This window comes from Seriola lalandi, unplaced genomic scaffold (assembly GCF_002814215.2).
Source record: "Seriola lalandi dorsalis isolate HSWRI2012SDOR001 ecotype SW California unplaced genomic scaffold, Sedor1 jcf7180002053973, whole genome shotgun sequence".
NCBI lineage: Eukaryota > Metazoa > Chordata > Actinopteri > Carangiformes > Carangidae > Seriola > Seriola lalandi.
The window spans coordinates 105194-119360 of NW_019524526.1; the positions used below are offsets into that span (position 1 = coordinate 105194).

At 40.0% G+C, this 14167-nt stretch overlaps 1 protein-coding gene and 1 non-coding gene across 2 annotated transcripts in view; one reads left to right on the forward strand and one right to left on the reverse strand.

Annotated features, from left to right (window-relative positions):
• Positions 1-10738: 10738 nt before the first annotated feature.
• On the forward strand, positions 10739-10810 carry trnaa-cgc (transfer RNA alanine (anticodon CGC)). The gene has a single exon. It is a non-coding gene; the product is annotated as a tRNA-Ala (tRNA).
• Positions 10811-11328: 518 nt separating this feature from the next.
• The window catches only part of tpt1 (tumor protein, translationally-controlled 1), a 3359-nt gene continuing 520 nt past the window's right edge, over positions 11329-14167 (reverse strand). The window contains 5 exon segments of the mRNA XM_023402655.2: positions 11329-11729; positions 12754-12870; positions 13430-13482; positions 13485-13534; positions 13698-13882. Coding sequence (XP_023258423.1) covers positions 11727-11729; positions 12754-12870; positions 13430-13482; positions 13485-13534; positions 13698-13882 — 408 coding nt within the window. The 3' untranslated portion in view covers positions 11329-11726.

Here is a 14167-nt window from a genome sequence, read left to right on the forward strand (position 1 = left end):
TAACAACAACAACAACAACAACAACAACAACAACTAACCCTACAAAGACTAAAAGACCAGCTTGTAACCCCAAAACTTAAAAGTGATGGATGGAGTGGACAACACACTGTGGGCCTAAATGTAATATTGTGTGGATAGCACTGAAATAGATAAAGGTCTTTCTTTTGTAATTTGGGTGAAGTGACCATTTAATGCTGTTTTCACTAAATCTCCTGTTAATAGACCATTTAAGATTGTGCACGAAGCAGCACTTTGCTTTGAGGCATATAAAAGTACATTCCTGAAAATCCTCCATGAATTTCTTGGAAGTCTTGCCAGTGGTTGTTGAGACGTCTTCTCTGAACCCGTCTTTTTGAGAATCCCCTCGACAGACTTGATGAATGTTGACCTTTGAGCTCCCTTCAGGAGCTTGTACTAGAGGCCTCTTCCTAGAAACACTGAATAAATACTATGTGGATTGTTTGCTGTGGCCCATTATTCTCCCTGCCATCAATCAGGGGCAGATTTGTGAAAACGTAACACCATGTGACCACAGCCATTACAAGACTCCCTGGGAAAATAATTGACGTCCAGTTCTAAAAGAAATACAACAAAACAAAAAAAAAACAAGAGGGAGGAAGCTGTGACTTTGGCTTTTATTTTCCCAGATGATGATGTGGGGAGAAGCTCAGAGGGGTGTGTGGTGAACTCAAGTTCCCCTGGTGTGTTTAAGATGTCGGTGAGAAACCTCTGTGTTTGTCCTGATGACATCATTGTCCTCCTGTCTGGGTGCATGAGGACAAAGTGCAAGTTACCAGCTGCATGAATGAATTCAAAGTCAACAGCAAGACAGAAACAAAGGTGAGTGGACACCGGTGGCAGAAAAATTCAAGTGAGGATGTTCCTGAATTAAATGAAAATGTTGCAACATGAACAAGATTTGCGGTTAACCTGAGTTACGTGATTCCACTTGATAAATGTCCAGGGGCAGGAGACAGCCTGGAGGTGAAGAAGTGAAGCAACTGGAGTTCATGGTAATAATCAGTCCGAAAGTGTCGCACACTAAACTCTGGTGTGTGCTGCTGCAGCAACGTCTGTGCTGTCAAAATTCATTTTCACTCACTTCATGCTGCAGTTGGTCAGGTGTGTGTGAAGGTCAGAATTGTAATGAGCTTTTTTGTGTGAAAAACCAAATACAACACTGAATGGTCTTAGCGAGAGTGGTCCAAAACTGTGCGATTAGACCCATTTGTATAATTTAAACCATCAAATAAACACTTTTGCCTTTAGACATGGTTGGATAACACTTTCAAGCGTACCGCAGCCCTAAAGCAGACAGTCAACAACAGGTGACCTGCTAATTTAGAGAATTTCAACAGTATCCCTGTTGTGTAAACATAAACACCTAAAAGTCTTCAAGCGGTAAATAATTTGTAGGCTATATATTATTCTTTACAGTATATATCATTTTACAGTACAATTAATCGAGATACCATCAGTGCAATAAAAAATTGTTTAATTACTGATGCTGTTTTTCAGTCACAGTGTAAAAACTCCTTCTTCTTTTCGAATTAAACTCTCGTGAGAAAAACGTCTGATGTTGTTTAGATGTTAAGCAACAGTGATGGTGTAACTAGAAATCCAGCTGAGTCACATTTGTGACAGCAGCACCTCTTATATTTAGCTTGATTGTGTGTGCGCGTGTGTGTAAGTAATGGTTAAATCAAACATTCCTCATCTGGTTGTAAGAGAGGACCTCCTACAGTGACGCGAGCTTGGTGATGTTTGAGGGGGCGGCTCTGCTCAGAAATGTAAACCCCATCTCCTCTGACAGGGTTTTATTTCTGTGGGTGTTGTAAGAAACAGCTTCCCATCAGGCCTCTGCATGTCAGAGAGAGTAATGTAATTAATTAATGAGCGTCGGCCTGATGATTTATGTCTCCGTGGAAATGCTCGGCTGACACTTTTCATGGAAATGAAATTCACTGGCTGGATCCAAGATGGTGCTCCAAAAAAGAAAGTGCTTTTCTAATAACTTTTCTAAAGGCTATATTTCATCTTAACAGTATTATCTACCTCACAGCGGATGTGCAGCACAAAAACATCTTAGATCACCAACATTAAAACACACAAGAGTTCAAAGATCAGGGCTTCTTGTCATTAGTGAATAACAGCTAATATATTTGTGTTCTTGTTTTTTTTATGGGTCTGACTTGTACTTAGCAGTAATCCTGCCTGTAGTTGGTGATCACAGCCAAGTTGCCCTGTTGCCTCTAGGTTTAATAATCTAGTGGGTTCAAAAACTACACTCTGGAAAACATTGCATTTATCTTACATTAATTCTAATTTGCAATACTTTATCACGACTTGCTAGAGAGCTCTCTTCACTTGTTCGAAATATGCTGCCAAGCATTAACAGATTTACAGACAGATTTACAAGATGTTGTTACGGTAAACATCAGTTTGTCTCTGTTATAATGTCGCCTCCTGCACAGACATGAAACTTGATAGACATACAGTAGGTAATCAGTTTGGAAATCTTTATTTATGTTCCTTTTCTTTGTTAATTACATTATCATCGTGTGGTACAGCAGCTGCGAGAAGGGACTGTTTTGGAAACTATTCCGGGTGCGTTCAAGGATGCTCTGAAACCAGAATTTTGAATAACAACTGTTGAACAGTGGGGTCATAGGTGATCCAACTTCATTTGTTAGTTGCCATTTCAGATAATTTTCCCTCTGACAGATGTCCACAAGCTTTCGCACAATCAGATGTGAATCACCAGCAGCTTCATTCTGACCCATGTTTCAACTAAAATTCAAAAGAACACAAAAATTTCTTTATATTACAGTACAAAGCTGGCTGCACACAACAATAACCATTTTACAACGAGACCTGCCCCTTGCACCATCAACTTTATGGTGTCTACAATTTGTGCAAGACAAGTTAAAACCCTTTTTACTCACACATTCACATACAAAGTGTAACTTTCATGTGCTGTCACAACAAGAGAAGTTACATATGGTAGCAGCGACAGGGCAACAACAGTGGTAGATCACCTCAATGGGTAAGTCTCACAGCAGCTGGTGCTCTTTGACTTAGCCCATACAAAACACACTCAGATATTAACACGCAGTTAGGAGTAAAATGAGTGTTCTTATAAATACACGCTTATAAGACGCACAGGTGCTGGCAGCTGTTGTGGTGGATGTAAATATTCTTAATACAAACATTTTGCCATCAAATCTTCACACTTTCATTCTATTTATCCTTGATGTGCTCTCTGTAAAAAGGTCTTTACTTCTAATATTGTTTGTTTGCTAGTTTTGAGATGTTTGTCATGCGATTTCACAGTTAAAATAAATTCGACTGTTTGCTGCCTGAAGGGTAAGAATTAAAAATACATTTGTGATAGTGCCTTTGCAAACGCTCAGCAGCAAGGGGGCTGAAACATGCAAAACCTCTCATAAGAGAACAACAATCAGCAGCCTTCCTGCACGCACACACACACACACACACACACACACATATGGAGGTCTGCATGGCCCACCTCAGGCTAAACTTATCTTCTGTGTGATGGTTTCACTCCGTTAGACAAAAAGCTATTGTGGCCTCAGACTGTCATTTAGAGGTGTGTGTGTGTGTGTGTGTGTGTGTGTGTGTGTGTGTGTGTGTGTGTGTGTGTGTGTGTGCATGTGTGTGTTAGTGTGAGCTGGTGTCCTTTGGGGGTGATACACAACACTGCTGATCACTGAAGGCTGAAAGTAGCAGTAATGAGCACAGGGCATAGAAGCCGCACAGCGACCAGCTGATGAAGGCCCCTCTTTACCTCTCACTCCTTCCTTTTAGTTACATTTACAGTAACGAAACTTTCAATGGGGTAATTTCTAATCTAGTTATCTTGTGTGCTCTGATTATTGAGCTCACATGGAAATATGCTGTATGGCCGTCTTGTAAACAATATGTCTCCTAATATTGTACTAAATGAACTTTATTCTATTTGGTTTTAATTTGCCTCTCTCCCTCAGACTAGCGGTGCACATGTCACGCAGGTTTTTATTTAAAAATTAACGTGACATTGAATGAAACTGCCATCCCTAATCTAAACCTGATTTGCGTACTAGTGAAAAGTCAAGGCAGGACATTGAGTTAGACATCTGACGTACACAGTGGATGACTTGTCTCCTGTCTCATGCCTCAAATCAGGATCTACTTTGTTTAAATACACAGCAAATACTATGATCCTGCCCTAACCTTAACCAAATGTTTTGGTTGCATGAGGGAAAATATTCAATATTTGTCAAGCTGTAGCTGCCCAGAGCGGATCCTGCATGGAAAACTAATTGCACTGTGTTGCATTTTACAGTACATTAGCATTATATTTCCTCTAAAACGATCAAAGATAATGCAAAGTAGCTGTAAATGAATAGAATTAGTAATTCTGTTTATTTAATGTTTCAATAACACCTCTTGATATTGTTACACAGAGCTGCTGTATTTACTTTGGTCTGAAGAGTCACGATAAGATAATATAATGATGAGTTTGGGCTCAGCTGGCTCCCAGGTGCATTCACACTGTCATGTGGCTGCCATGTTTCTGACCTTTCCATAGTTACACAACCCTCATTTCCTCTGCCTATAAAAACATTGATGTGTAAGCAATACTAAGACAAGGTGTCCCAGTGTTGCAAGGTGTTGCCAGGTCATGGTGACACTGAGTAAAATTTTTACTTTATTATTGACTGTTATTCAGCACACAAATCTTACTGTTTATCAATTATTATTAGATATTATAGATTAGATTAGACATGTTATTAGGTTTGAATCTGTGGTTTTGAATTGAGAGCTGCTTGATGAAGGAATTTCTTTGCATTGTTTCATGGAAGTTCCTTCTCAGATGATATAATAAATTGGTCCAGCGGTCTGACAGCGTGGGACACACCCCTGGCGAAATTGAGACAACTGTGCTTCACCAATAAGATAATAAGATTAAATTTGACAAATTTCTAGGTCTGTTTGCAAAGTCACATATATGACTGTTGCCAATATTTTAATTTCAGTAAAGCCTATATGTCAAAGTGCCCACATCATGTACATATTATGTGTATTGAATTTTGAGAATGATGTTGCTGACAATTTGTTTGTATTTTGACCATTTGTATGTGATATTTTAATGTTTTTATCTTTCTTAATGTGGAGCTGTGGTCTGAAATGAACTGAATTAAACTGTCATCAAACAAAAAATCACATCCAACACAAGCAAGACCAAACAGAACTGTTCAAATAAACACACACACACACACACACACACACACACACACACACACACACACACACACACACAGATACTCTGTTTAGGGTCTGTGTGCATACACATTCCTCTAAACCTTTCACAAGCACTGACCCAAATTCCTTACGACCATTTTCAAATACACCAGCACATGTATAATGTACAGGATGTTTGTACACAGAAACATAGAGAAGCAAGTTAATGGTGATGTTTCCACAAGTATTGGGCTAGAGGGGGAAAAAGTGAATACTTTCTGTGCACAGTAATAATGTCCTGACAGGACTAAGGAGACAATATAAATTGAAAACCTTGTGTGAAGGTCGAGAGCTCAACTTTGCTGTGAGGAAATGTCAGTTTTCATTTCAAAACTTTGGAGTAAGCACGGACAAGAGACTGTTTCCACCCAGATGGAAAATGTTCCAAGAAGCGTCCTCACAGCAGACATCCTGCCATCTATGTGACCAAAACAAACTGAATGTATTTGTAAAAACAGGCCGGTGACAAATTAAAGGAAAAAGATCAAGTGCCTTAGTAAGGTGCTGGGTCACCACATGCTGCCAGAACAGCTTCACTGCTCCTTGTTATTGATTCTCCAAATATCTGAGCTTCACTCAAGGGATGAAAGATGTTCCCTCATCTGGTGTTTTGATGATGGTGTTGGAGAAATCTCCCATAGATGTTCAATGGGGTCGAGATCTAGTGACTGAGGAGCCAAAGCTTATGATTCAGATCATTTTCATACTCATCAAACTATTCAGTGACCTCTCGTTCCCTATGGATGGGGCACCCGTCAGTTAATCAATGTGACAACTGTAAATAACTCAACCAACTTACTCACCCATGGGGCCGGAGGAACAACTATCACAACAACAACAACATATGAGCATATGAGTATTGAAATGGCTTGAAAAACGTGAATCTATCCTTAAACACCCACCCAGTGAGTGTGGGTATGATAGGCTTGCTTTTCCACCTCAGCCAAGAGTGAAAAAACATTCACAGGCATGGGCAGCACTGACAAGATACAGAGATACAGAGATACAGTGATACAGTGCACTATCTCCCTGATCTCTGTCTTCAAGAACTCTGCATCTTTCACGTATTTGTAGTCTCCACACAACGAGTCACACAAATGGGGTTAGAGGTTCTCAGTCTCAGTGTCTCTGGTGTTCAGGAGCATGAAAAAATAAAAGAGTGTTTGACAGAGAAGGTCAAACCTGGGCTTACTTTTTTAGATGTTTGCTCGTCTGGGCGGTCACTGTGTAAAGTAGGTGTGATTGTCAGATTGTCGGTTTGAGAAAGGTACAATAATGGTTTGCTGTATGTATCTCATATGTGAGTTCAGAAGAAAGAAAATGGCCTTTTAGGTTTTATTTTTCCTTGTTTATGCCCCTGGCACATCGTTCATCTCCACTTATTTCGGTAAGATGGAAAGTGTTTATAGGTGAATGAATGGTGATGGCAGAGTATGTGCTGGAGGCTGGAGGCTCAGCCAGGCCAGCGTGCCAGACAATTTTGTCACGGCAGGTAACTGGGTCATCAACCCACAATCCCCTTGTGTGCGACTTCGAGCCCCCCTTCCATTCCTTCCCTGTCACTGGATCTGTGGGACGAGAGGAGGGACAGAGAAAAACATAGAAACAGAGAGAGAGAGAGAGAGAGAGAGAGAGAGAGAGAGAGAGAGAGAGGAATCCCTCTTCGTGTATAGGGTAATGTCTCAGCAGCAACAACAGCTTAGTGCTTCGGCTTCAGACGTCTCTGTCTCTCTTTTCCAGTTTCCTTTCCTAACCTGTTTACTCTTCCCAGAGCCTTCCTGTCCTTCATACAAATAAACATGTGTGAAGCTGTAAACTGGCTCATGATTATTTGTTCAAATGAAAATTTCTGGCATGTTAACATCCATTGCCATTTGGTGCAACTAATGTGTGAAGACCTTACACCTTGTCTTTTTTAACACCTAGTTGCCATCCATTGTTTTCTGTCAGATTCCAGGGATTAGCTACTGCTGCATTACAGTTACCCTCGGTTTTTAATCTTTTTATTAGATGGTTAGACACAGATACTGTCCCCCTCTTGATGCTGGCAACATTTTGCGGGTAAGAAGATTTTCAGCCCGAGGAGTAAGAGGGTTAAGTTGATGAGATTCAATACCTTTTTCTTCCTCTCTTCTCTGCTCTGTATTCTCCCTGTGCCTTCCCTGTCTGTCTCTCTTCCGTCTTACTTTCTCTCATCCTCTCTGCAGACAAACACGGCTGAGATATGGGCACACAACCAAAATGTGTGTGTGTGTGTGAGTGTGTGTGTTGGAAGCTCTGCCAACCTGAACCTGCTGACCTGCAGCTCCGACAGGCCCTCAGCTCTCTCTCTGCAGATGAGCTGGATGTCAGGGCTCAGTGTAGCCTACGATACAGACAGAAACACAAACATGTTTCATTAGCACACCTTATTTGATTTATGTAAAACTTAAGATGTAATGATTTCAAACTACCATAGTTTTACCTCTGGATTCTATGGATCTGTTATGGCACAAGAGCCGTATGTCGCCACTGAAGTGGTCCTGTATGACAAATGCAGACAGGGTTAATCAAGAGATGTTCTGTTAAAATCGTTTTTTGAGAGATTTGTCTGACTGAAACTCCATGACAGTAAACACTGAATTGAACAAGATATAGCTCGATATCTCAGTTAGAGAATTCAGAGTTACAGTATTCAGTTGATAACAGTATCAGGTAGCTGATATTTCCCCTGTGCCACTTCAAGAAAAACGTCATGAAGACTTCTTGAAAATAGCTTTGAGTACAGAGTAACTAGTGTTAACTCTGTGATTTTGTTAGCCTAAAAAAAGCACAGACACACATTAGGAGAGGACAACAGCTGACCTACATTCAAAGGTGCTTTCCGGCAACTCCAAAACTGTTTTAATCGTACATCAATCTCGCTTATTTGACCTATATAGCTCTAGCTGGAATTTACCCTGCCTATAGTCTGCCAAATGCCCGCGTGTCCTTGATATTGTAAGCAGCAGCGGGTGATGGAGTGAAAACATGAAAGTACAATCAAGCCTATAACATCAGTAAATACTAACACTTGACATGTGGTATACTGTGCACGTTTCCACATCCCCTAACAACAGCTTCCAAGGTCTCTTCTGCTTCTGTCTTTCCAGAACAAACAACAACAACCTCTGGCTTTCACATATGGTTACAGGCCACTAATATGAATTAATAATATTTGTTACATCACCATTCATCAACTGCACTTCATTTTCTGCCTGTCACAGACATAGATATTACTGTGGAGTCCATGACGTCCCCTTAACTGAATGAAAACTTTCCCAGAAAAAATATAAATTAAAAAAAAAGAAATATATATATATATATATATACTGAATACAAAACAATATCTGTAGATGTTTTTATTTGTCTTTTCTCTGTCTCGTGATAGGCTACCAAAAAACAGTTAGCGTGGTGTTCGTGTCACAGGAACATCACAACGTTTGAATTATAAAATGCATACAGCTTAACCTAAATCACACAAGGGAATAGCTTCTAATACTCACTGATGACACAGACACAGTAGATTCACTCAGAGTCAGCTGCCCAAATTAAATTCTACTCTTTGCAGAGAGCATTGAATTGTGATTTTTGAGGGGAATTCAGCATCAGTATCTAACCCAATGTTCCCTCATCAGTCCATTTTAATTAAATCAAACCACCAGCAAAGACCCAGAAACTCCTGACCTGAAATTGAAATGTGGAATATTAGATTAAACTGACTTCATATCTTGCTCAGACCAATGCTGAACTGACATGAATATACTTCTAGAGCCTTGGGTGTCAGAGGTCCAGGGTTCACCTTCATTATCTTCTGTCGCACACATGCAGGTGATGTCATTAAAAGAGTAACGAGGGCATAAATTAGTAACGAATACCTGCTCCTGTTACAGCACAGGTGCTAATCTTTGTCCACACTCAGGCAGGTGTGACATCAGGCTGTTAAGGTAACACACTGAAGGTTTTGGTGGCACCAACAACTGAGGTGTATGGAATAGATCTGAACCAACACCGGAGGACTCAGTCACAGGTACTGAAAGACTGATGCATACAGCAGAACCTGAATGTACTTTTAAACCACAGCTTCACTATGGCATGGACTCATAGATACTATTTGATTATGTATATTTATGTGCACTACTGTGAGCTACTAACAGCGGTGGCATTACTTTCAGATCAATCGATCAGGGCAGATGAAAGGACTGTGATGATTTGTCTGTTTTCTCTTACCGACAGTTTTGTCGAGAGAGAGATATCTGATGTTGACGGTCCAGTGGATATATTCAATGATTCCTGGTGAGCCCCTGAACTTTGATCAGGGGTGTCCAACCTCCAACCTTTCCGACCTACCATGGATTTTGGGTAAATGCATATATATCCAGTCTCCTGATGTTGGCTACAAACAGACACCTCAATAATGATTACTTCATGTGGCCCTTCTGACACCCACACTGCAGTCCTACCATGTTTTCATACTGTCACTGTTCCCACACTAATAAAAGTAAATGCCTCCCCCTTGTGTCCATTTTCTGCCATTACTCAGCCCATAGCAACTATACTGAGTTATGGTGTAGTTGAATCACTCAGTGTAAATAATACCTGTTTGAGGATTCGATGGTACAGCATTCACCACCCGTTCTCTTTAGAGAGAGTTGGGTTGTCCACCTTTTCCCGCCTGAAGGACGGTGTGCAGCTGAAACATGTCAGCTGTGGGATCTATACGCTGTTAAAGACATGATACCAGTGGCATCCCTGCCGGATGAACTATCTGGGGGAGGATGTAGCTTATTGATAGTGCATACGCATTGAATGTACAAGGTTTTGGGTTCAGTCCCCTGCATCTCCATCATTACATAAAGTAATGAAACTGTCAGACCCTGTTATACCTACAATGTCTTGATCACAAAGAGGCAGAAAAGACAGTTTTTTAAATTAACTTTACAAAAAATTCATTTTTACAAATCAATAAATTAACCCACTGATTTGGTCCAGTGAGGAGAAGATTTTTAAAATAAGTCGCCGAACAGTGAGGCAGCCCATGTGTTTGTATGAGGAGTTGTAAATCAGTGATAGTGTGTTTTGCATGCACATGGTCTCCAACAAGCCGTCAACCACCTTTGGTAGTGCAGACACATGTGATTTAGAGGTAAATAAAAAGTAATGTAATAATATAATTATTATTCATTAATTAATTCAATTATAATTCATTAGATATTACCTAAACTGTTTATAACATTGCTGTGATCCCTTCAGTACTATAATCATGTGAAGACAGGGCTCTCATAAGTGCCGCTTGAAATTTGCTTTTTTAAAATAAATAAAAGACAATAGACTAATTAATCAATCAATAAACTAGTCAAATTGAAAAGGAACAGATAATTGGTGAATTACGAGCTGTTCTACTTAGCAGAGTGAAGGGGATGTAGCTCAGTGGTAGAGCGTGTGCTTCGCATGTACGAGGTCCTGGGTTCAATCCCCAGCATCTCCAGCTCATCATATACCTTTCCATCAGTTGGAAAACACACCAAAGCACACCATGTAAATCGAATATACACTACTTTTCAAAATTAGCAGTCAATATGGACTAAACTGTGGATAATGTTTAATTGCAAAATGCATTAAACAATCACATCTTTGAAGTTTTCTGCAGCAGGACCATATCTGTAAATACTGTAAGTAACAAAATTCCTGTGTTCATTTTCTCTGAGTTAAACACTGAAAAATGCTTGTGAACAACTGATTAGATGATTTTTCACTCAAGACAAAAGCTCTGGAACATGCCAGAGATTACATATCAGCTTTTCACAAGGACTTTAAAGCTTTTCTATGATAACACTTGAAAGGAACTGCTCTCCATTCATGCACAGGTCAATTTCACTCTACTCTGTAGTAATATGTACATTTTAAGCCTCCATTAATTCTAAATTTCAACCTAAAAACTGCCTGTTTGAGTGTAGAGAGGTGAACGCTTACTCAACATACACACAAAAATACAGAAATCAAGAGTGGTGGGTCTAGATTTTATTTTGAAATTCGGTCTTCCATTGTAGATGGAATCTAATGCAGCCATAAACACAGAGGTATGAGGAGGTTGAAACTGTATGAATCATTGCTAAAACAGTACGCAGACAGAAGAAAATTCTTTTACTTTCAGGTAGAGTCAGATCTTTGCTCACTGTCCAACACTGCAAAAGCCAAAAAGAAATTGTTAAAAACTGACCAGTCATGTTTTCAGTCACCCAGTCTGAAGGGGGGAGTTGTACTGTGGGCCATAATGTGAATATATAAGAAATTGTACAAGAATGTTTTTGTTCAGGCATGATGCAAAATAGTGCTCCTCGGTCTGCTCCTGGGGCCGTCTGGAAGACAGCAGCTAGTTGAAAAGCAGATGAAGTTCCAGGTAGTTACTGCAAGAAAGAGGAATACACATAAATAAATACACTCTTAACTTTCAATCATTACCACTTACTATACCATTTCAAGTTCTGGTACATTTTATTGTTAGCATTGCTCAATGCCACAACACATATGCAGTCTACAGGGTCACTCTACCAAACAAATGTACCATCAGAACTGTGCGACCAGTGGCTGCTACAAAATAATATTTCAATTTAAATTACTTTCAAAATACTCAAACAAAAGGTGGGCGGGGGGATTATAAAACTATGTGGACTAAGAAATAAGGTTATCAAGTCCACGCTTTGTGCTAGTGCTAGTCTTTATCTCGAAAAACAGGCCAATATTGCTGTAGCTCACATTAAGTGATATAGCACTTTTACTGTGTATATTACAACATTTCAATATTCTAATCATTACTTTCAAAAGTGGAATGATATTTAGTGGGGAATACTGTGTAATAAGACTACATGGCACTGGTTAATGTCTTTGGGAGGATGGGCACATCATAGGTCAAACCCCTTCACTAGAAGTCTTGTTTAACCAGTGTTATTTTGTGATTAAAATGGCAGACAGTGAGATCAGTCACAAACATGTGGAGCATTACTTAATTTGTAGGTGTTGTCTATTTATTAGTAGGTAGAGCTTTAATATATTTTTTCCTTATAGCTAATAAAAACTCTCAAAGTCATAAAGTCATCTGCTGCTGCCTTGGAAATTACACTGAATAAGTATGAGAACATGTTTAGACCTGAACCTGGGCTCACTCAGCAGATTTTAATGGCTATGCTGTGATTTCGACTATATTTACTTTGAGGCACGTTCCTACTCAGTCAGCGAGGGCTTAGGGCCGTCAAATCATGTGCAATCAAGTGCATGAGGGCTCTCTTGTGCACGTTCTGCAGACCAGCAATGGTCCAGCCAGAAAACATTAAGAGTGCAGAGTGGGAATCTCTCTCTGCCTTTTACCAGCTAGGGAGTTCTCCTGCTTGCTTCATGACATGTGTGTCTCTGGAAACTCAGATGAGTACTTACAAATTTCTCAACCAACAGGCCATCTTTGAAGAAAAGCATGAATGGTGTGATGCCATCCTCACGGTAATCCAGCAGTCCAACCATGCCCTCTGGGTTCATGGACTCTCCTGTGAAGAACTGTGACAAACGACAACATGTCAGAAAACGGCCAAAATTCAAAGAGATCCGGGTCTTGTGTAAACTGGCAGACTATAGGGTACAATTATGAAGATGAAGGTTTATAAGTATATACATGGCATTTTAACTAATTAAATGTGTCATGTTATTTTTTAAATACATTTAAATTTTAGTCTGTTTCAATTTGGGAGACATGCCAGCAGGTGCATGTGTGTGTGGTATAATGCATAGCAGGAAAATGTGCTGCTTTTATTACACCACATCATCACATTCACTGGTGATCCGGTTGCTGTAAACAGATTCTTCACATTTGTCCAGTGCCATCAAAATACCCACCATCACAAAAGCTCTTATTTCTGAAAGACACCAGGTGTATCCAACTGGTTGCAAGTAGGTTCTAGTGAATTTTGAGTCATCTGGATAACGTCCAACCTCTCAAATGTATAACTGCACTGTTGAAATACTTTATGAATTATTGCTCCCAACTCAGCAAACTGGGAGTTATTTTTAGCCTTAATAGGTTTTGTGAATACTGTGTGTGACTTGACTTTGTGGCTACCTGGTAGTTCTTGATGTTTCCCACGATCTTCTTAACTTCGGCTGTCATGCCAAGGTGAAGGCCTCCACTCTCTCTGGATTGGACTCTTCCAGTTTGGCCTTAATCCTGGACATGCAAAAGAGCGACATGCTTTGGCATTTCTGGGTAGATTCAAATTACCAAAAAGTTACAGATGGGGATGCACCAACTGAACCTTTTTCTCCCCAACACCTTAACTCTGGGAACACCCAATACATGTGATTCATTCATTCAAAGCACCAAAACTTACACCTTCACATATTCCTTGATGTATGTCAAGTACTGCTTCTTGTCGAAGCCCGTCTCCTGTAGTTTGTGGTTGAGGATGATGTCCACGCCACTTACAGAGCTCGACTCTGTGGACTCGATTGCCTCTTCAGCAGAGGCGTTGGCCCCAATTAAAGCATCATCAATGTCGTCTGACCTGGAGACGGTCTAGAAACAATAGGCAGGGGAGAACACAGGACAGGCATAAGGGGGGGCATCAATTAGTGAGAAGTGAAGAAGTGAGAAGCCCATCAACACTACATGCATTTGTATTTTTTGTATTGTGTCTAAATTTTATGTATTATTTTTAAATAGGTTATGGCATTATCAAGCAACTGGTTTTCCACATGGGTAGCTTCACTGTATTTACACATTCCGCTGGAAAGTAACTGGAAATACCCAATGGCATGATTTAACTTCACCTTATCTTTAAAGTTATGGATGTGTAATAAT